Source organism: Ammospiza caudacuta, chromosome 3 (assembly GCF_027887145.1).
Source record: "Ammospiza caudacuta isolate bAmmCau1 chromosome 3, bAmmCau1.pri, whole genome shotgun sequence".
Classification (NCBI taxonomy): domain Eukaryota; kingdom Metazoa; phylum Chordata; class Aves; order Passeriformes; family Passerellidae; genus Ammospiza; species Ammospiza caudacuta.
The window spans coordinates 116051406-116072818 of record NC_080595.1 but is presented as its reverse complement, the minus strand read 5'-3'; the positions used below and the strand labels follow the sequence as shown (position 1 = coordinate 116072818).

At 45.8% G+C, this 21413-nt stretch overlaps 1 protein-coding gene across 1 annotated transcript in view; it reads right to left on the bottom strand.

The window, feature by feature from the left end:
- Nucleotides 1-553: 553 nt before the first annotated feature.
- Nucleotides 554-21413, bottom strand: part of KIF13B (kinesin family member 13B) — a 125589-nt gene continuing 104729 nt past the window's right edge. Inside the window, exons 36-40 of the mRNA XM_058801254.1 lie at nucleotides 19944-20061; nucleotides 19059-19192; nucleotides 9580-9642; nucleotides 7175-8135; nucleotides 554-4806 (exon numbers count right to left, since the gene is read on the bottom strand). Of these exons, the coding sequence (XP_058657237.1) occupies nucleotides 4523-4806; nucleotides 7175-8135; nucleotides 9580-9642; nucleotides 19059-19192; nucleotides 19944-20061 (1560 nt within the window). The 3' untranslated portion in view covers nucleotides 554-4522. The remainder of the gene's footprint in view (nucleotides 4807-7174; nucleotides 8136-9579; nucleotides 9643-19058; nucleotides 19193-19943; nucleotides 20062-21413) is intronic.

Below are 21413 nucleotides of genomic sequence, written 5' to 3'. Positions count from 1 at the left end.
GAGTTTCAGTGGGGATGGGGGGGATCAACGCGGGGTTTGTTGCTTTAGAAAAAAGCCAAGATAAACTGAAAAGCTGCACAAAATAATCCCAGTCAAACCCTGCCTGTTGTTTCCAACATGAAGCTGCATTTGGGAGAGAAATGGTGCCAAAGAGAAAGGAAATGATGTGGCCCAGGCAGGGGGTTTCAAGGACATCATGAAATGTTGAAGGGGGGGGGTCTCATCATCCCAAGGCCTTGGCAGGGTTAGTTGTGGCAGGTCCCTGGAGCAAGGCAGAAAAGTCCTTGGGATCCTCATCCCACTGTGGATATCAGGAAAAAATTCTTCCCCAAAAGGGTGGTCAGGCTGCCACAGCTTCCCAGGGAATGCAGGAATTGCCTGGAGGGATTTAAAAGCCACGTGGATGTGGCACTTGGGGACATTGGTCAGTGGTGGCCTTGGCAGTGCTGGGGAACCACTGGAATCAATTTTGGAAGCTTTTCCAACCTAAACTATTCCCATTCTAAACATTTTGGTGCTATGAACTGGAACAACAAAGCACAGACGTCCCAGCTCTAAAGAAGATGTTTATTCAGGTCCTGCAGGCGGCATCGCACGTATGATACAATATTACAGTCATTTAGTATGGTACAGAAATAATTAAAAACTTTACAGCTCATTACAAAGTCTCTTTGGATTTCAGCTCATTTAAAGTACACGGAGCCCCTGCAGTGTCTGACCCTGGCAGGGCCACACGAGCTCCGGGGAACCCAACAATGGGATCACGGCTTGGGAACGGTGGAGAGGGCAGAGACCAAAGATGGACACGGGAGATGGAGGAACAAGACACTTGATGGTGACCCCACTGGAGGTGTTGTGAAGTGTGACCAGCCCACACCGTTCCTCACCACCTCATTCCCTAAAATCCAGGCACCCCGAGGCCGCAGCCCTGGGATAAGGCACTGGGAAAACGAAATGTTGTGCAAAGAACCGGAGGAACCAGCGGTTGGAGCATCACCATGGACAGGGCTGGACAACAGCCAGGCCCTGCTCAGGTGGGGTCCCACCCTGTGGGGAGCAAGGAGGGGGTTCTGCCTTTGTAGGAGATGGTGCTGGACGTTCCACCCCAGCCAAGGACAAACCCCTCTGTTCAAGGACCCGGGTGGTGCCACCACACAGAATTTGCTTCTGTTCCTTTTCCGCAACAACATCATGGAACAGCAAAGGGCCAGAACCTTGGGGTGAACAGGCTTGAGTTTGGACATGGAGAGCAAAACACCTCAAGAGCTGAACCTAACACAGGAAAAAGGTGTGGCTTGGCTTGAGAAAACCCCAAAAGGTCCCTCTGAGCAGCCTCCTCTTGGCTGGCCTGGTGCCACAGAAACCCCGTGAGGAGGAGGGACCCCCAGCCCTGCAAACACAGGGGGGATGGAGCCTTTCCAGCCCACCAACACCATTTCCCAAGAATCTGAGACCCACCCACAATCCAGGGACACAGCCAGCAGGACTGAACCCCCGAGAGACACCAGAGGAGATGAGACACTCAACACAAATGACACTCTCCTGCATTAAATATTCTTCTTCCCTGTATAAAGTGCATGAAAATCTTGGAAAAAATCTGCATAGCTATTCACACACCAGCCTCAGTGCTGGGTGGTTCCAGTTAAGAGCACCTCCTCCTTCAGGCTGAGAGTAGAGTTTTTCTAATATTATCAGTAAAAAATTGATATTATTACCTCCATGATGATTTTTACCTCTTTTCTGGTCACTTGGCTTAACTGGGGCGAAGTAACAGATGGCTTTGAGCAGAGGAATGTGCACTCACTGTGCCAAAGATCTGAAAAACACCTTTAGAAAAGATCTCACGTGCCCAGGAAAGCTGTGAGGGAGCAGGAGAGAGTCAGGAAACCCTCCAGGAACACCCTCATGGCCAGATTTGATGGTTTTGGCTTTCTGGAGCTTGTGCTGCATCAGGCTGATTTTCGGGTGCAGTCTGAGGAGAGGTTTTGTTTCCAAAGTCAGGGGAAATGGTGAAAAGCAGGAGAGCTCTGAGCAAGGTCTTCCCTCCACAAAGGCACCGTGGGCTCCTTGTGCCAGTGGATTCCTCGAATCTCCCCAGATTTGCTTCCGGCAGCAGTTATCCCAGAGGAGGGATATCCCAGTTATCCCAACTGGTGCGGGCTGCTCTAAGCACCCTTCACACCCCTCTCTGTGGTTCTGCAGCACAACTGAGGGTGGGAGGAGAGGGAATCCAGCCTGGATCAGGTGTGCAAACACCAAACCACGGCCAGGGCTGGAGCCCAAACAGGCCAGAGGAGTTCATAACCAGCAGCAGAAACAGGGAACCACCAACCCAGCTTCTCCCCTGCAGCCTGGACACCTTTCCCTGGGGAAATCCTGCATTCCCAGACAGCAGCACAAGAAAAGAGGCGTCAAAAGGACTTGGAGGTTCCTCCCTTTGCATCTCCCCCAAAGGGGGCACTGAGCAAACAGGGAGGAGTTTTAAAGACATCCCTAAACCCAAGTATCTGAAATGCTCAGACTAAAAACACACAACTCTGGGGAGGGGCTGCCTCACGTCAGCGTCTTCCGGCAGCACATCAGAACAAAGTGCAATTAAAAACATGGTCAGGGTGGAGCTCAGGGAACCAACAAGGCAGTGTAAGAGGCATCAAATTAATTAGTGGGTGGTCTTTCATTGGCAAGACTCCTCAGACCCCAGAACGAAGAGTTTCACTGTATGGGTTGTGTTCGTAAAACCGGTTTTAATTTTAAAACCCGGGATTTCAGCATCAGAATTCTTTACTACCAAATTCCTCCCCCATCGTGGCTTGGATGGACAGGAGCTTCGTGCAAAGGGAAAAAGAAGGAAAACTGTACACTAAAAATATCTTTAAAAAAGCTGCTCTGTACATTTTATATTAAGATTTCTTGAGGAAAATTTAGGAAACACTGAAACTACTTACACCAAGCTGGAAGGATACACAACCCCTGGCAGTTCTACACAGGCTGCATCGGAACCCAGCCCGCTTATTTCTGCTACAGATTAGTTTCTATTTTAATTTTATTCCTTCTGCATAAATGATATTAATTACAGTAAATCAGCATAATTATCTCCTTCACTAAGCATCCCTATCTCCTTTGATACCAATGGAGCTTTCCCTTGGACCTCGGAACCAGATGTTTAAGGCACTTGGATACCCACGGGCAGCAACTGGAGAGATATTAAAGTTTAATCATTAATTTAGCATCCTAAATAGTCCCCACGTAGCTAAAACATCTATTGCTCAGGCTGTCCAATCCCCCCACGATGACTAAACAAGATATAAACATCTCAGGATAAAAAAAATCTGTGGCTTTTCAGGATTTGATAGGAAAACAAGCGTTGGCCGATCCGTGCGCGGACACACGGACGGGGACAGATCCCCTGTGCCACAGGCAGCTAAAAACCAGCCACAAATAAAATCAAGTTTGATAAAAGCCAGCCCAAACCTCCCTCTTTCCAAGAGAGGCAGATTCTGGGGATGACAGAGGCACCTCCTCTTTGGATGGGCGCTCGGGATGGTGCTGGGAGAGCTCCTCTGTGGGGGATGATTGTAAAGCGCAAACATTTCATGTTTTAAAAGAATAAATAAAAATAAATAGACTGGATTGATCCTGTTATGAGGGCAGAGACACCCTGCTTGGCAAAATTCTGGGTGTCTCCAAAGTCTGGGTGGGAACAGGGGAGCACTTCAGTGCTGACACCTCTGCTAAAATCAAAAATCCTCTTGGCCCACAGGGAAGAACCAAGGAGAAGGTCCTGCCACTCTGGGGCAAGGGAGAGGGGATCCTGTCATGGTGAGAGCAAACATTAAATGGATCAAAAATCAAAAATAGCACAGAGCTGGCCATGGGCTTTCTCCCATTCCCAACAAACCAGCGGGGAAGCCCACACTGCTTTCCACAGGAGAGTGGGATAACAGGGCAGTGATCCAAACAGGCACTGGGCCCAGCCACATAACCCAAGGGCTGCTACTTCTTCAAATAAAGGGACTTTGGGGTTCTTTATCTCCAAACAAAGTTCTATTTTCACTCTTCTGTCCCTTTGGAATCATTCCCACCTTGCCCTTTCACGGCGGATTACACGATACTGACACAGGCCTTATGGAATTACAACAGAGCTGTTGCTGTGGGGAGGCTCTTCAGGAACTGCCCTGCACTTCCAGGGAAGCACTGGTGCCTGGGGAGGATTTTGTGGCTGTTGGGAATCTGTGGTTTGACCGATTTTCCTCTGAAAGGAGGAAGAGAAGGAGCTCATTACACCCACCCAGCGCCGGCTGCCATCGGTTGCCCCCGGAGGCGTCGGGATTTGGGACAGGAAACGAAGGATCCAGCACCACGACGAGGCAAAGAATTATCATGTCAATCACCCAGAGCAGAGAGAACAAACCCTTCATTAGTGTTTGCCACCAACTGGAAGTTGGGACGGGTTGGTTTCGCTTCCTGAAGCCACCAGCTCCCCCCGGCCGCCATCCCAGGGCGTTTGCTGGGCTGGGATCTCTCAGTTCGCCCAGGATTTCCTGTTCTCTGCGTTCTTCTGGCTCTTCTCCAGTCTCAGCGTAGACCCTCCCTCTGCCTTGGCCAGGGCTGTGAGGGAGGCCAGGTTGGAGGCTGACCCGGAGAAGTTCCCGCTCCTCCTGTTCTCGGCTCCCTGCAGCCTCAGGCCGGAGCTGCGGCGCCGCGCGGGGCCCGCGGCCCTCCGGACCCTGCCCGGCTTCACCAGCAACCCATAGCCCGGGTTACACCTGAAATACTGCTTCCCCCCGATGGAGCCGTCGTTCTTGCCTGCAACAAGAGAATCTGGGAGTCACAGACTGGTTTGGGAAGGGTTAAATCCCATCCCGGTCCTACCCGGCACCTTCCGCTGTCCCTGGGTGCTCCAAGACCCATCCAGCCTGGCCTTGGACACTTCATGGATGGGGAAGCCACAGGGATGGATATTTTCCTACAAAATGGGTTTTATTCTGTGCAAATTGGTGCTACTGCACCCAGAGAAGGAGGCAAGGAGAAAGCGCTGAGAGGGAGAACAACTGGTCCCTAAAAATGCACCATGGAGGTAAAATTTCCCTGCTGAACCCCAGCAAGTGACTCTGAACACTGGGAGTGGGACACTCTGCCTTGTCCTTCCTTCCCACTTGCTCTATTATTTCTCCAAATGTGGTAAATAATCATTTCCATTACTAAAGTACCAGGAAGGAAGGAAAAACAGACATTTAAAAGAGATTTTGGCTTTCTGAGCTGGTGTTTGAAGTTGAGGATTGTCACTCCTGCCATGTTGTAAACCCTCCACAGAACAGGAAGGATAATTTCTCTGTGCTGGCGCTGTTGAGATCTTTCTATTTCTCATTTTAGATAATTTAAAATTCTCAGGGGAACTGTTCAGGGATTGCTCCCATCCATAAAGGGAAGGTGGAAAGATCCAACAGCTCTTTAAATGACATAAAGTCACAGCTTTGGCTTTTGGGGAGTTTCCTTCCTCCTTCCACCACCAGCACCAATGTACCCTCACGTGGCCAGGACTTGGATTTCCATGTCCCTGGAGTTCTATCCCTGTTTGCAGTGTGACAAAGACACCACTCTGTGACCACCTTCCCCAGGTGAAGCTGCAGATGTGCCATGTTCCAACAAATCAGGGCCTTATTCCTTGTGGAAACAGAAGGGGGTGAAAAAAAAAATTCCAGCAACAACAGCAGCTGAGTCCTCAGCAGGCCAAAAATCTCCTGACTTTTCCATGGAAGCTGCTGCTTACTGGGATGTTACAGGATCAGCACTGGAGCAGCCTGACAGAGGGAAGATGACCTTCCAAAATTGAAATTAATCTGTAAATATATATATTTTAATTATTTTTTTTTTAATGAGGCACAAACCCAGGACTGAGGAACTACTACAGCTTGCAAAAGGATCAAGAGCTCCAGTTTGCTTTCCAGGATGGAAAACTCCAGAGAGTTTTCTGAAAGCAGCTGGGAAGTCACTGCCCAGTTCAGCTCTGATGAGGACATGGAGGGGCACAGGGAGATTTGGGATTTCTGAATCCTGGACAGTGTTAAACAGTGGATGAACCGCTCCAACCCCAAATGTGCAGCAGGGAGGAGCGTGGGCTCCCTGGGATGTGCTGATTCACCACCCAGCCTGGGAATGCTGCACTGGCTGAGAGGATTGGAATAAGGAGTTTTTCATGCCCTGGGTAACCCAAATTCTCTCACTGTCACTGCACCTCTCCTGGACTTTCCACTGGCACTCCCTGACTTCCCCCAGTCCTGGAGAGGATTTCCAAAAAATCCTGGAAACCCTAAATTCTGGGAGCTCCACAGCTGTACAGGTAAGAGTCAGGCAGGGATGACAAATGAGATGCTGAAAGAAATCTCAAATTATCTGTATGACCTGGTGGTCAGGGGGTGATTATTTCCTACTGCTTTTCACATATACAGGGATGCATATAACATATATCTATATCTATATCTATATCTATATCTATATCTATATCTATATCTATATAGAGTGTATATATAATGTGTGTATATATATATACACTATATTTATATACACACACTATATATATATACACTATATATATATACACACTATATATATACATATATATATATATATACACACTATATACATATACTCTATATATACACAGACAGAAATAGTCTTTTGCAATTTCAAAGCTTACTTTAAAATAAAATCCTATTACCTCTTAATACCTATTAAGAGACTTTGCAACACATTTAGCCTAAATGTCCCTTTGAGCTAAATCCCACAACTCCTGTTGTGCTTTGAACACCCTCATCCTCACAGCAGAAGTTCAGAACAGAATCCTATGGACACAAGGCTTGTCCTGCAGCTACTGCATGGAAAAGGAATCCTGATTCCTACTTCAGTGTGAGAAACCAAAGAAATGAGTGAAAATGGGCAGTCAGGGATCACAGAATGGTTTGGGTTGGGATCTCAAAGGGGTTGGGATCTCTAAAGGGTTGGGAAAAGATGACAGCAGGGAAGACCTTTTACATTTCCCTTTTCAAAATGCCTCCTGCAATGAGCAATTAACCCCCCAGTGGGTAATAAACCCCCCAAAAAAAGCAGCTTTAGGATGAGCTCTGCCAGCTGGGACACACCAGCTGCTTCCCACCTGACCCAGGGGATGTTTTACCTGCAGGAAAATCCAGCTCCACACCAACCCATGTTCCTTCCTGGAAGTCTGTGGGCCCGATGTACCTGACAGTGCCCGTCTTATTGGTGCCAACTGTGACATATTCTCCCTCTTTCAGCCACTCAGGAATTTCATTGGCATCTTCAGAGTCAGAAATCACCTCCAGTTTCTCCTCTGCTGTCTCTGAGCCGTTGTGGTTCAGTCCACGGGCACTGGAGGTGCTCTTTTCTCCTTCCTGCTGCTCTTCTGTGCCCAGGGAACTGGTGGGGTCTGATCCCAGCATGCTGGTGAAGGATCTCAGCTCTGATGTTTTCACCTTCTGGATTTTGAAGGGCGAGGCTGCAGCAGCGCTGGGCTGGTCGGGATGAGCTTTGGGAAACCCCAGTTCTGAAGCCCCAGGGGATGTTTCCTTTTTCCTGGCTGACTCCACCGATGGTTTGGATATTGACTCCTTTGGAGTGGAGGTAGAGACAAGAGGTTTTGCATCAGTGGCTGCAGGGGCATCGCTCCCCTGCTCGCTGGGACAAGGAGAAGTGCACGACTTCCCATTCACTTCAGGGCTGTCCCTCTGTTTGTGGGGAGCACTTGGAAGGCTGAAGGTGGGGGGATTCTCCCTCTTTGTGGCCAGAGAGCTCTCAGGAGCCCTGTCCTGCACATCAGCAGGGACCTGAGCCCCTGCAGGAGCAGGGCAGTCACTCCCTGCAGGTGTTGGAGCTCCCGGCTGAGCCCCAGCGTCGCTTCCCACTGCCAGGGCCTCGGACAGGGTGGCTGTGGAGACACTGTGGGAGAAATACCCACTGGAGGCTTCACTCAGGGGGCTGGGAGGGCCCTCCTGGCAGTCCTGGGCCTGGGTGTCCCCTGTGGGCTGCTGCAAAGGCACTTTGGGTGTCTTCTCCACACTCTTGTCCGCCTCGGGCGTCTGCGCCACCGTTTCCCGCTTTGCTGCTTCCTCTTGGTGCATCTGAAACACAGGGGGAGAGGGGCTGTGTCATCCAAAACATCTGGGCTCAAAGCACAGATCCCAGAGCTCTGGCAAGCAGCAAGGCTTTGAGCTTATCTAAATCCCTGTGCAGCTGCCATGTGCAGAAGATGGAAGCTGATCCCCAGTCAGCCCTGCCGGCGTGGGAAGATTGTCAGCTCACTCCTGCCATTAATAAGGGAAGTGTCAACCCCAAGAAATACACTCCCCAGTATTTACTGAAGAATTATTTATATTACAGGAGTGGTCACTTGCTGTTTGAACAGCAGGATTTATATGGAATGGGAAGCAGCCATGATCCATAAGTCTCTCACAGTTATTTGGCTTAACTCTCAGGGTGGATAAATCATCCCCCTGCACCTAAAGTGTCATTTCTGTCCCCATTTCCAAATGCCATTCCCACCTCAGAGCCACCAGCACCTTGCACTTCCAGAGGATGAAATTAACTGCACCTCATGAGATTAACAGCCCATTTCAGTGATGTATTTCTTGGCTGTAAAGTTTACTAAATCTGATAGATCAATATCTTTTGCCAGCACATGTACTCTAAAAGATTAGGATGTCTCTAAATCTCTTTGGGAAGGAGGGAGGGGGGAGAGTGCTAATAGGAAGGGGGGGGGGGTGAAAAAAGAGGTGGGAAAAGGGCAGATTTGAACAAATCCTGTCTCAGGTGAACATTTTTGTTTATTATTCACAATTTTGTGATTTCTACCATCTAGTGTCCCAAACGACAGGATTTTCAGCTTATTCCCAAAATGCCTTTTCCACTGGAAACTTAAGCAGCATTTGAAGAAAGAGGGATTTGACTGGATTACTACAATTTCAGAACCAAAGGTTTGCTAAGTAAAATGTAATTAAAAAAAAAGTTTTTTTTTCAAAAACAACCATATTGTTCACTTTCCTATGGCAAGGGTGGTGTCCATGCGGACTCAGGAGCTTTGCTCTTTCTCTGGATTTTCCCTTTGGATAAAATGGAGTTTTCTAAGACAATAAAAGCACAGTGGAAGGAAGCTGATGTGCTGCTCAGGACACTGAAATTCTGCTGGAAAGTGGGAGATCACAGGTTCTATTTTCTCTCCATCTTAGCAAGAGTTTTTTCCATGGTATCATGGCAAAAATGGGGAATTAAGCTCCACACTTAGAATAGCCACATCCTGCTTATAGACACTGTCAGAGCCTAGAAATTTTCCTTTTTAAAGCAGCAAACCAGCTAAATTTCAGCTAATTATCTGCTAATGCTTTCAAATATCAAAGTGGAAGCAGGAATAGGAGAGGAGGTTTTAGCAGGACCTGAAACACCCAGCAGAATTTCAGTCTCACAGCCAGGCAGCAGCACAAGTGCAACAGGTTTTAAACAGCTGAAGCTTTGGCCACCTCTGGCAGGTGAAATTAAAAATTGTATCCTCACATCTTGGGATGTGCTCACCTGTTTCATCCTTGCAGCACTGGCCTCCAGACTGGCTGGCTGAACCATAATTCGTGGGACAGCCTGGGGGGAGGGAAATGAAGAGAAATCAGTCAGTGAAAGGATTAAATATTGGCAAACTGGTAAATGTTAAGGCTTGCATTTGAAATTTTGGGATCCTAAGCAAAGCTTTGTCATGAAAGGATGGAAAACTAAACTTTCAGTAGTTGAAAGGAGTTTGTAAAAAAAAAAAAAAAAAGAGGGAGAGAGGCTTTTTACACAGGCAGAGGGAACAGTTTTTAGCTAAAAAAGATTTAGGTTAGATATTAGGATAGAATTGTTCCCTGTGAGGGTGGGGAGGCCCTGGCACAGGTTAAACAGAGAAGCTGTGGCTGCTCCTGGATCCCTGGAAATGTTCCAAAACCACCTGGATGTGGCACCTGAGGACATGGACTGGTCCTGACCATGGGGGTGGTGCTGGACTTGATCTTCAAGGGTTTTTCCAACCTTTAGGATCTCTGGTTTGATCTCCAGAACTCTTTCTCCTTTTCCAGTCTCTAAATTCAGTTTGGACCTGATCATTACTGGCTTTAACACAAAAAGGAGGGCAGAATCCAGGTCTGTGCATCCCCTTTTCCAGGAGGACATTCCTCCTGGCACTGACAATAAATGGCCCTCACGTGCTCCACGTTCAGGTTTTTATGTTGCAGATTTGAAATAATCCCTCTCCTGAGAGCAGAGCAGCACATTGTGACACCTGATACAAATCTGAGGTGATGCTGCTGGCTTGGGCTGTCACACAGCAGGGGAAGGAGCCACCAGATCCGTGGAGAACCTCAGGAAAGAGAAGCATGAAGAGAAGGAGAGAGGAGAAAAAGGCAGAAAAATCTCTTCAGCACTGTTAAATAATGCACTGCAAGGGCAGGTTCAGGCTCTGAGGGGCAGAGCTCCTTAAGGGAGACACATGACACAATTTGGGAGCTGTCTGCTTTTATTATTTATTTTTTTTCCCAAGGATTCCTTCTGTACAAACACACAGGCTGAGTTCTGTGCTCAGTTCTGATTTTCAGAACTCAGCACTGAAATCTTCCAGCTGAAGAGTGAGGAACCTTCTCTTGCATCCCTTCTGAGCCCAGTAAAGCAGGGACATGACTGATCTTACCCTCAAGAGGAATAAACATGGGAGAGGAACAGCTTTTATTTATACATAGATTGTGCCAGGCATTAAAAAACCAAAATACTTCAAGGTAGAAAATAAAAAGACAAAAATGGTCAAAACCCCAAGAGGGTCACCAAATAAATATTTTAAAGACATTAAAGCTTCAGTTCAATAAAAGGAAGGAGGAGAGGAGGGGGTTTTGGCTTGTTCCTAAACCTGCTAAATGAAAATTCACCACCAGAACAGGGCTCAGGGCAAACTGGCTCTGTTTGGGGTGCAAAGGTTTGTGCATTTTGAGATCCTCACTGGATCAGGACATGGGGCTCCAGCAAGCAGATAGATCAGAATAAACCTATGAAGAAACTCTGAAAAGTTTGGGTTTTATAAAATTTGTCCAGCCTTATTATCCAGAAATAAGGACTCAGAATTAGAATAAGGAAAAGTACTTAAAGCAGTTAAATCAGTTCCTTTGAATCTCTTTAAAACAAATAAATAAAATGTTTGTTTGGGTTTTTTATCTCTCAGAATAAACCAATGAAAAACCCCTGCAAAGTTTAGGTTTTATAAAATTTGTCCAGCCTTATTATCCAGAAATAAGCACTCAGAATTAGAATAAGGAAAAGTACTTAAAGCAGTTAAATCAGTTCCCTTTTCTCTCTTTAAAACAAATAAATAAAATGTTTGTTTGGGTTTTTTATCTCTCCAAAACCTCCAGTATTACAACTTGCAAATCCACAAAAATCTAAACATCCAGTTGGCATCACACAGCAAAGGAAAGGAAACCATTAGGCTTTAATCACTCCTCATCAAATTCTCCTCCTGAAAGGATGACAGATCTCCAAATTACAGAAAATTTGCCAAGCAAAGTTTAGAAAAACAGGGAGAAAAAAGGAATTCTGAGGGGGAACACTTGCCAGTTTTGGTGCTGACAAGAAGCAGCAGGGCAGGAACCCCTCAGAGGGCACCACACCAGACCTGTGGGATGAAATGCAGTCAAATTCCTTGGGGAATTTGAAAGCAAAGTGTTGGGACTATCTGGGAAGACACTGCTGGTTGAAAAATATTTCTGGATCCAGAGCCAAATTCTATCATTAAATGTTTGTAGGCAGTGGCTGCTAAACTTGATGTATCTATTTATCCAGGAGCTTTTTACAGTGATGGATACTGGCAGGATTTCTTCAACCAAGCCGACAAAACACAAGGGTGAGGGAGAACATGAAAGCTTTTCCCTTTAAAGCACCTTTGATTGTCTTCGCCTAAGAGCTGCTGCTCTGTGCAGGGAGGTGATGAGGATATAAAAAGCTGCACATGCCCCAGGTGGGTGCATTCACATCCCAGAAATCCCCCAAAGGATGGGATGGTCCCACACTTTGGGAAGGAGGGGAGGAAATGGGGGGATTCTGCCCCTCTCAGGCGAGACCCCATCTGCAGAGCTGCCCCAGCCCTGGGGACAACATCAGGAGGATGTGGAGCTGCTGGAGAGAGTCCAGAGGAATCCATGGAGATGCTCCAAGGGCTGGAGCCCCTCTGCTCTGGGATAAAGGCTGAGAGAGTTGGGAGGATTCACCTGGAGAGGAGAAGGATCCAGGGAGAGCTCAGAGCCCCTTCCAGGGCCTAAAGGGCTCCAGGAGAGCTGGAGAGGGACTGGGGACAGGGGATGGAGGGACAGGACAAGGGGAAATTGCTTCAAACAAAAAAAAGTGGAGATTTGGGCGGGATATTGGGAAGGAATTGTTCCCTGTGAGGGTGGGGAGATTGCCCAGAGAATCTGTGGCTGCCCCTGGATCCCTGGAAGTGTCCAAGACCAGGTTGGAGAGGGCTTGGAGCAACCTGGGATGGTGGAAGGTGTCCCTTGTCCTGTCCCTCCATCCTTTGTCCCCAGTCCCTCTCCAGCTCTCCTGGAGCCCCTTTAGGCCCTGGAAGGGGCTCTGAGCTCTCCCTGGATCCTTCTCCTCTCCAGGTGAGCACCCCCAGCTCTCCCAGCCTGGCCCCAGAGCAGAGGAGCTCCAGCCCTTGGAGCATCTCTGTGGCCTCCTCTGGACTCTCTCCAGCAGCTCCAGGTCCTCCTGCCGTTGGCCCCAGGGCTGGGGCAGCTCTGCAGGTGGGGTCTCACCTGAGCAGGGCAGGGGGTGGGACTGGGTGAGCTTTAGGGTTCCTTCCAACCCAAACCATTCCAGGATTCCATGGTGATTCTATCAATCTTTGATTTTTTTTTTTTTTTGACATTTTGTGCTCACTGAGAGGTCACTTTGCACCATCTCTGAGGTGACCAAAGCAGAGCCCAACCTGCCTCACTGGTGAGCTTGAAGAGCAAAAGCATTTGTGTGTCACTCCTCAGTTACAGAGACACCAACATTCATCCTGAACGAACATTTTTTTATCCCATCTAGTCCACATCTATATAACGGCCACCTCTTCAAAGAGCTCAGCAAAACACACTTGGTATTTCTGTGTCATTAAGCACTTTGTGAAATGCCTCTGGCAGCAGTGACCGATGCCTTCAGTGCAAAGCCTTTGATTTGGTGTCACTTGGATGAAAATCCCTCAGCATTAACACCCAATATGCAGAAAGTTCAGTGGCATTTAGGAGAACAAATCAGGCCAGTGCAGCCAAGAATTGCCCTGTGAATGCCAGGAATGGCTTAGCCAAGGTTGATACAATCCTAAGGGGATTTAATCCCAAACTTCCACTGCTCTTTTTGCTTTCCCATCCCCAGACAGGAGGGGCTGAGCCCAAGGACCCTCCCACTGACACTGTCATGGTCCCATCACTATTTAACAGCAGCTATTGGGAACTTCTGCAGCAAAACAGAGATTTAAATTCATTAAACAGAGATTTAAATCAGTTTGGAGCACTCAGGATAAAATATTTCCACAAGGTGTGCATGGGACTCCAGGGACAATTCCAAATTCCCTAGGGGACAGCCCAGAAGAAAAGATTCCACTTTTAAAAGTGCCCCAAAAATATTCATCTTGAAAATTATTTTCAAATTGATTGCAAAGTCATTAATCACTCAAATATAGAATCTCCCACCTTCCACAAGGAGATCTGAAATCCAGTGCAAGTTAATTTGTTGGGGGTTTTTTTCGTGTTTGCTCATTTTCCTCTCTAAACAGACTCTGTATTTAAATATTAACCCAAACAACTCCCTCTTATTCCACAGCCCCTATGAAAAATGTCTCAGCCTGTAATAAGACATCAGAATTCCCCACTTCTAGTACAATTTATACAAATTAACCACACCATTTCCTATGCAGCTCAATTACTTCATTTCTAGGTCCTGGCAGATTAAAAGAGTAATTCATACCCATTTTTAAGTTAGTTTACAAAGAAATTTGAGTGGTTTGAAACTTCCAAAGCCAGTTTTCCACACTCATTCTCATCAAAAACTATTTGTATTTGAGGATGACAGGGAAAACTGAGCTCAGAAAAGAAATCAAAACACCAACAACTGAGTCACAAGGAGACACACGAGCTCTGCTGACTGCAGCATCCAAATGATTTTTTCACTTGGAACTCTGAAGGAAAAAACCCCTTCAAGATGTTAAAGAAGGTTCTCTGAGGCCACATTATTTACATTTGATTAAGGAATGTCAGTTCTAGCAATTATACTGTGCACCAGGCCCATCCATGAAACTGTTATTTTTTAATGGACTGCCAGAAAAGGGTTTTGTCTATTTAGAAAGCCTTTCATTAACTGCATTTCATTAGTTTTTAAGATTAATTTCTATGCCTGCATTAGAAGGTGGAAGGGAAAGAAGTGACAGCTGCCCTCTACATGTGGCTACACCATAAAGCAAAAATGAATTTTATGGAAATTCGAAGAGTTCATCTCTTTTTGTTTTATTTTAAGTAAATCTGTGAGTCAAGATCTATCTCTCAAGACATCTGAGCATCCAAAAAGATTCCTCGATAGGAAGGTGACGAAAATCCACTCACCAAATGGGCCATAGGAATTTCCTTCTGCCACAGCAATTCCAAAAACCCAGAAACTGGAATTTAATGTGTCCATTTTTAATGTCAGCACCCAGTGATGCCCTGAAATGTGATTACGCAGTTCCTGGAAAGCCATGGGGTCAAAAGGGAAAAGAACAGGAATTCTGCTTGGTGCAGAATGTGAATAAAAAAGCGGAGCATGTGAATAAAAAAGAGGGGTTTCAATTCCTACATAATCTAATTAAGCACAGGCAGATGAAACTCTGCTTCTCCCTCCACCTGCATATTTTAAACAAGGATTTTAAGCTTCTCCCCATCAGCAGGGAGGGTCAGAAGGCTCCAAATGTTGCACTCTGTGGTTTTCAGCTTTTTAAAGAATACGCTGGGAAAATAAAAAGCAATTCCAGCCATCTAGAAAGGTTTAAATTGTTGGGGTTTTTTTTATTATTTACAGACTACCAGCAATTAATTCAAAGGCACCAGATAAAGGAGAAAAGAGGCATTTTCTAACTTTAAAGTATATAAACAGCTTCATCAGAACCCAATCTTTTAGGTACATAAACAGCTTCATCGGAAGCCATTCTGCAAGTTACATAAAGAATCCTATTATGCCAAATTAATTCAATCTAACTAATTAGAGAGCAGGAAGTTCTTTCAATTATTTTATGTGCTGTCTGAGAAACACACTTGAATACGAGAGCAGATTTCATTAATTGCGGTTCATTATTCTCCAGATTAGTTACTAAACTTGCAGCAGAAGGTCAAAGACAGCAATTTTGTTCACTGCCACCACCTTGACTGGGATGTCTCTGCCTTTTTTTTTTTTGTTTTTGAAGCACAAGGAACCACTCTAAACAAGGGGAGATCACTCTGTAAAGGGAATTTTGGGTGGGTTCGCCCACTTAGTTGTTGGCGCTGCTCCAAGTGATTTTATTTTATGAAATAAAAAGCTGCTAAAATAATTTTAAAAGTGTAATTTTTATAATTACTGATGAGAACTGATCTCCTTTTTTACCAGCACAGGTACATCAGGGAGATTTGGTACCACACCCACTTGGAATAGTCATGGTGAACTTAACTTCAATTCCAAACCTGGAAAAAGGTTCAGTCCTGCTCCTTGGAAATTTGCCTTTAATGGAATCATGGGATATCCTCAGCTGGCAGGAGGTGGGATGAATTGACTGGGATGTCTCTGCCTTTTTTTTTTTTTGTTTTCAAAGCACAAGGAATCACTCTAAAGCAGGGGAGATGACTTTGTAAAGGTTAATTTTGGGTGGGCTTGCCCACTTTAATGCTGATGCTGCTCCAAGCAACGGGCAGGACGGAAATAAAAAGCTGTTAAAATAATTTTTTAAAGTGTATTTGTATAATTACTGACCAGGACTGATCTCCTTTTTTTACCAGCACAGGATCAGAGATTTGGTACCACACCCACTTGGAATAGTCCTGGTGAAATTTGAAATTTGCTTTTCCTGGGATCATGGAATATCCTCAGCTGGCAGGGACCCACAAGGATCACTCAGAGCAACCCCTGGCACAGAGACCCCAACAATCCCACCCCGTGCACCCCTGAGAGTGTTGTCCAAACCCTCCTGCAGCTCTGGCAGCCTTGGGAATGTCACCATTCCCTGGGGAGCTGTTCCAGAGCCCAAACACCCTCTGGGGAAAGAACCTTTTCCCAAAATCCAACCTGAATCTCCCCATATCTCAGCTCCCAGCCCAGGAAAGGAAGATTCAGATTCTTCCATCCCCTCTGTCATTTCTATTCCTGAACCTTGCTCTCCCAAATTGTTGTTTACAGCAACAAAACCCCAGCAGTTCCCAGTTAAGGGTCAGATTCCTTTGCAGTTAAAGCCCAAAAAAGTCCTTTAGACTCTGCCTCTCCCTTACAGGTTTTTCTCCCACCTTGCACATTCATTTATGTCCCCTGCCACTTTGCACTTAAATTTCCTTCTCCCACAGCCCTGGAGGTGCTGTTCTGTATTCCCTGAGGCTCAGAAAGGTCTCAGAAAAATTATCAGGGGTAAATTTTGGTGTCCCCTCCGTGGCACAGTTTCTCCAGCCCCACAGCAGCTCCTGCCTGCCTGGGGTGACCCCCTGAGCCCCCCATGTCCCCCAGCCACCCATCAGCACCCCCAGCTCAACCCCTCTGCCCACATTTGCATCCTCAGGCCATTAGAAAGAGGCAGCACTGGAAATTATGGGATGGGATATTGATGATCTTCAAAAGCCAGATTTGCTGTAAAGGCACCTCTTTATTTTTGTGCTGCACAGAAGCAGCTGGAGCTGATTCTGGGGCAATTCCTTCTGCTTTTTTTTTAATTCTCTCTTCTGTGCATCTTTTCTTAGGGTGGGATTAGGATAAAGTTTCTCCCCAGAGGGTGTGGGACACTGGAACAGCTCTCCAGGGAATGGTGACATTCCCAAAGCTGCCAGAGCTCCAGGAGTGTTTGGACAATGCTCTCAGGGACAAGATGGGATTGTTGGGGTGTCTGTGCAGGGCCAGGGCTTGGATCAATGGTCCCTGTGGATCTCTCCACCTCAGGAAATTCCACAATTCCCTGGCATTGCTGACAGCAGTGAAGAAGCCCCATTTCCCAATGGATAGAGATGCAAGGAATTTGTAAAATCTCTCAAACCAGGGAGGTGCATTTGCAACACAGCTGATTTGTTCCATTGCAAAACTTGAAAGTAAAGAATAATTCTAGCATTTCATTACATTACACAGATCCACTGGTCATGGAAACCCTGGGCTGCTCTCCAGTACAACCACTGAAGCATCACCCATTCCTCTTTATTTTTAAAAAAAAACAAAGCATTAATAGCATTTTCCCTCCTATTAAAAATTGTTGAGATCATGACCTGGTTGACTTTCCATAATAATCCATAACATAAACTAGAATCTCATTAAAGAGATGTCTCTGTAGTTTAAAACTTGATCTCTAGACAAATCATCCAGGACTGATCTTGAACAGGAAAGGAGTGGGAACAGGTGGTTAGACTAGAGGCAGGAAATTAGGCCTCGTTTCTCCTCTCAGCTCTCACTGATTCACTGAGGATTCAAGAAGGTGTGAAAGGCTCTCACTGCAATTGTAAGAGCACCTATTTGCATCTTTCCATACCCAAATACCTTTAAAGAAAGTCACCACCTTCATTTTAATTCTCTACAGTTCATAGATGAGGGGGCTTGTACAATTCCAGCCTCAGCACCGAGCAAAAGGTGAGATTAAAATGTAAAATGAATCCCCAATCAAGCTAAGAATATTTTAAACCTGCCTTGTTCTTATTTGTGTTACATGTGCCAGGAATTTCTTTTAAAAATATTTAAGTGTTAGTAGATTTATTTTTGCTCTAGCTATTTAATATTTTACTGTATTTCTATTATGCCAAAACAGCTTCCTGGGATGTTCTTGTAACAGCAAGTTTTGTTGTAGCAAACAAAAGATCTGGATTCATCCACAAAAAAAAAAAAAGAGTTGTTGAAGGATTTTAGGGTTTGTTTGGAGGAAGATATTCTTTAAAATATTTGCCTGCATGGCAAGAGGTGAAGAAAAGTCTGAGTTAATAAGTGATGAGTTTCCAGAACTCCAGGTAAAGGAAGAGGGTGAGAGCAGAGGCAGCACGGACAGAATGGAATACCGAAGACTGTCACACCAGATCTCCAGATCATCTTCAGATTGAAGATGAATCTCCAGATTCATCTTCAAAACAGTTTGTTAAACCTTCAAAATTTACTCTAGAGGGAAATATTCCTTTATAAATAAATATTCCTCATAAATAAAGGAGATTATACGATTTATAATGGGATTTTCTATTTCATCTGGTGTTTTTTTTAAAAAGACAAAAGTGTTTTTCCAGCCAGCTTGACTGTGCATCAACTTCTGCTCAGAGCACAGGAGCCACATCTGGAGCAGGTGGGAAGTTTTGCAGCACAACATCCAAAAGGAAAAAAAGGAAATCAAATGTTTCCCTGACATGTGGAAGAGATAAGAATGAACAAAAGCAACTGCCCCAAGTACACAGGGAAAGATGGTAAAGGTGACATGAGCTGGGGTGAGGGGTGGAGATATGAAATAAGGAATTAAAAATAGAATTACATTTTCCTCCTGGCAATACACAAACAACACTAAGTGCCCTTCATAAATTTTACCATTGTTGCTGCAAGTGGGAGGCCCATAAATCACCCTGGGAGTGGAGCTGGCACTTGGAAAAAGCCAAGTGGGCTGAGTGTGTGTCAATAAGTTCCAGCAGCTCCACCAGCCCTGGACAGGATGGAGGGGAAATGGATGAAATCTTGGTTTGCTCTGCAACAACTTTTCTAAAACATCTCCCTGCCAGCAAGGCCAGCAGCACTCACCAATATTGGATTTTGTGGGTGATTTTGTGGGTGATTTAATGCCTTACCTGCTGTGCAAGGGGAGAGCTCTGCCTGCCCTTCTTCTCATCTCTCACAGGGAACAGGGACTTCAGCAGCTTTGGCATCTGAGGCACGAAGGACTTGACAGGATTCAGGTAGGAAGCAGCCAGGCTACCAATACCTGTTGGAAAAACAAAATATTCATACACGAAAAGAATTATTCTTTGGAGAAAGGGAGGGAAAAAACCCAAAGCTTACCTAAAAACCCCTATAAAAAAAATTAAAAGCTTCTTTTAAAAAGAAGTTTTAACTGAAGTTTTAACTTTCAAAACTTCTTTTCTAAGATGACTTCTGTGGTCAAAAAATTAGCCAAGGGAAAGCACTCTCTGACTTGTAGTGACACTCAGGAGCTGAGACTTTATCCCACCTTTAGGAAGTTTCCTGAGCTGTACCTGGACCAGGGGAGTTTTGGGAGCTGAAGAAGAGCCCTGCCTGGATCAGGGGAGTTTTCTGAGCTGTAGGAGGGCCCTTACCTGCATCAGGGGAGTTTTGGGAGCTGAAGAATACCCCTAGCTGGATCAGGAGAGTTTTCTGAGCTGAGAAGAGCCCTACACGGATCAGGGGAGTTTTGTGAGCTAAAGGAGAGCCCTTACCTGGATATGGGGAGTTTTCTGAGCTGAAGAAGAGCCTTACCTGGATCAGAGGAGTTTTGTGACATAAAGAAAAGCCCTTACCTGGATATGGGGAGTTTTATGACATAACAAAGAGCCTTATCTGGGTCAGGGGACTTTTCTGAGCTGAAGAAGAGCTCTCAGGATCGGGGGAATTTTGTGAGCTGTAGAAGAGCCCTACCTGAATATGGGGAGTTTTCTGAGCTGAAGAAGAGCCTTACCTGGATCAGAGGAGTTTTGTGAGCTGAAGAAGAGCCTTACCTGCATCAGGGGAGTGGTTCTGCTGCCCAGAGCCTGGCAGGGAGGTACGAGATGGACTAATGCCTCTACTGGAGTTTGTGGCACCTTGGGACACATCTTGCTGACTCTCCCACCGACCCTAGAGGGGAACAAAAAAAAAGGTTTTTTTCCAAGTTAGCACAAGAGCAGGAGCACAGCAATCCCGACACACCCTGCACAGCCCCTCTGCCAAGCTCAGAGTGCCAGAGCTGAGGAAAGACCCTTCCCCAGAGGTGCTTTTAGTTGGCAAACCCAGCCCTGCAAAGATGAGCACCCTCAGCATAAAGGCAGAGAAAAAGTTTATTTTTATTTCTAGACCTCACAGCTGTAATATTTCACTCACTTGTGCTGCTGTGTTGTGGAAGTCACAACCAGGTGAAAATAATATGGTGCTGTCTGCCCAAAATTCCTGAATATTTTGTGTAACTACTGAGGAGAAGTGGAAGCAGTGCCAGGAAAAAGAGTGAGGACAGACCTTTAAACAAGACAAGAAATACAAGACCTAAATGCTGGATTTTTGTGCTTGGAGAAGAAAGAGTTAAACAGATCAAGAGGAAGCAACTGTGGCACTGCAAAGTTTTCTGGGAAAGAGAAAGTTGGAATATCCAAGCTGTGGATAGAAAGGCAAAAAAGATAGGACAGGTTAGGGTTTTGAAGATCAAACAAGATTATTTTCAGCCCTGATGCAGATGAGGAAGAAATAACGAGACAGAGAAAAGAGCAGCTCCTTTGCCTTCCCAAGATCCCAGGGCTCTCTGGTTGGGTTTCCCCATGGATCCCACATACCAGGGGTGATTTCTCTTGCTTTTACATAGGTCCACTGTGGTTTTGGAACTTTCCTCTCAACCTCACAGCCAGAAACTGGCTCAGTGACAGAGAGAAACCCCAGGCCACTGTTTCACAGCAGCATGTGTGTGAAGAATCTGTGAGTCCAAATCCATTTTTTATTAATACTCTCATCTTGCTAGGCAAAATAATTTATAAATTTGCCTGCAGTGATTACTCCAAGTGACTGGCCAGGGTGTGGCTCTGCTGGAAGTTTCATGTGGATGCAGGACAGGGCTTGGTTTTGCTTCACCAACTGAGTGTGTAGAGCTGGAAGGGAAACCAAAATTCCACAGGGTTGTCCTGAAAATGTCTGAGGGAGGCACACATGCAAAATCAAACTGCCAAAGCAGCTCCTTCTGATTTTCCTAATTTATAGAAGACCTGAAGGCAACTCAATATCCATTTATGAGCCTATGGGTCAAAAAAATCCAGGCTCAGACTCTTCAAGAAGTCTCAGGGTCTTGTGGGAAAGTGTTGTCCTGTTCAGGTGGCAAAATGTTCTCAGGGTGAGCTTGGAAAGCTTCACCTTTCCACAACCAGAGGCTGCAAGGACAGGATGGTGCAGCCAAACTGATAAAAACTGATAAAAACTGAAGTCTAATCCCTTTTTTTTTTTTTTTGGTG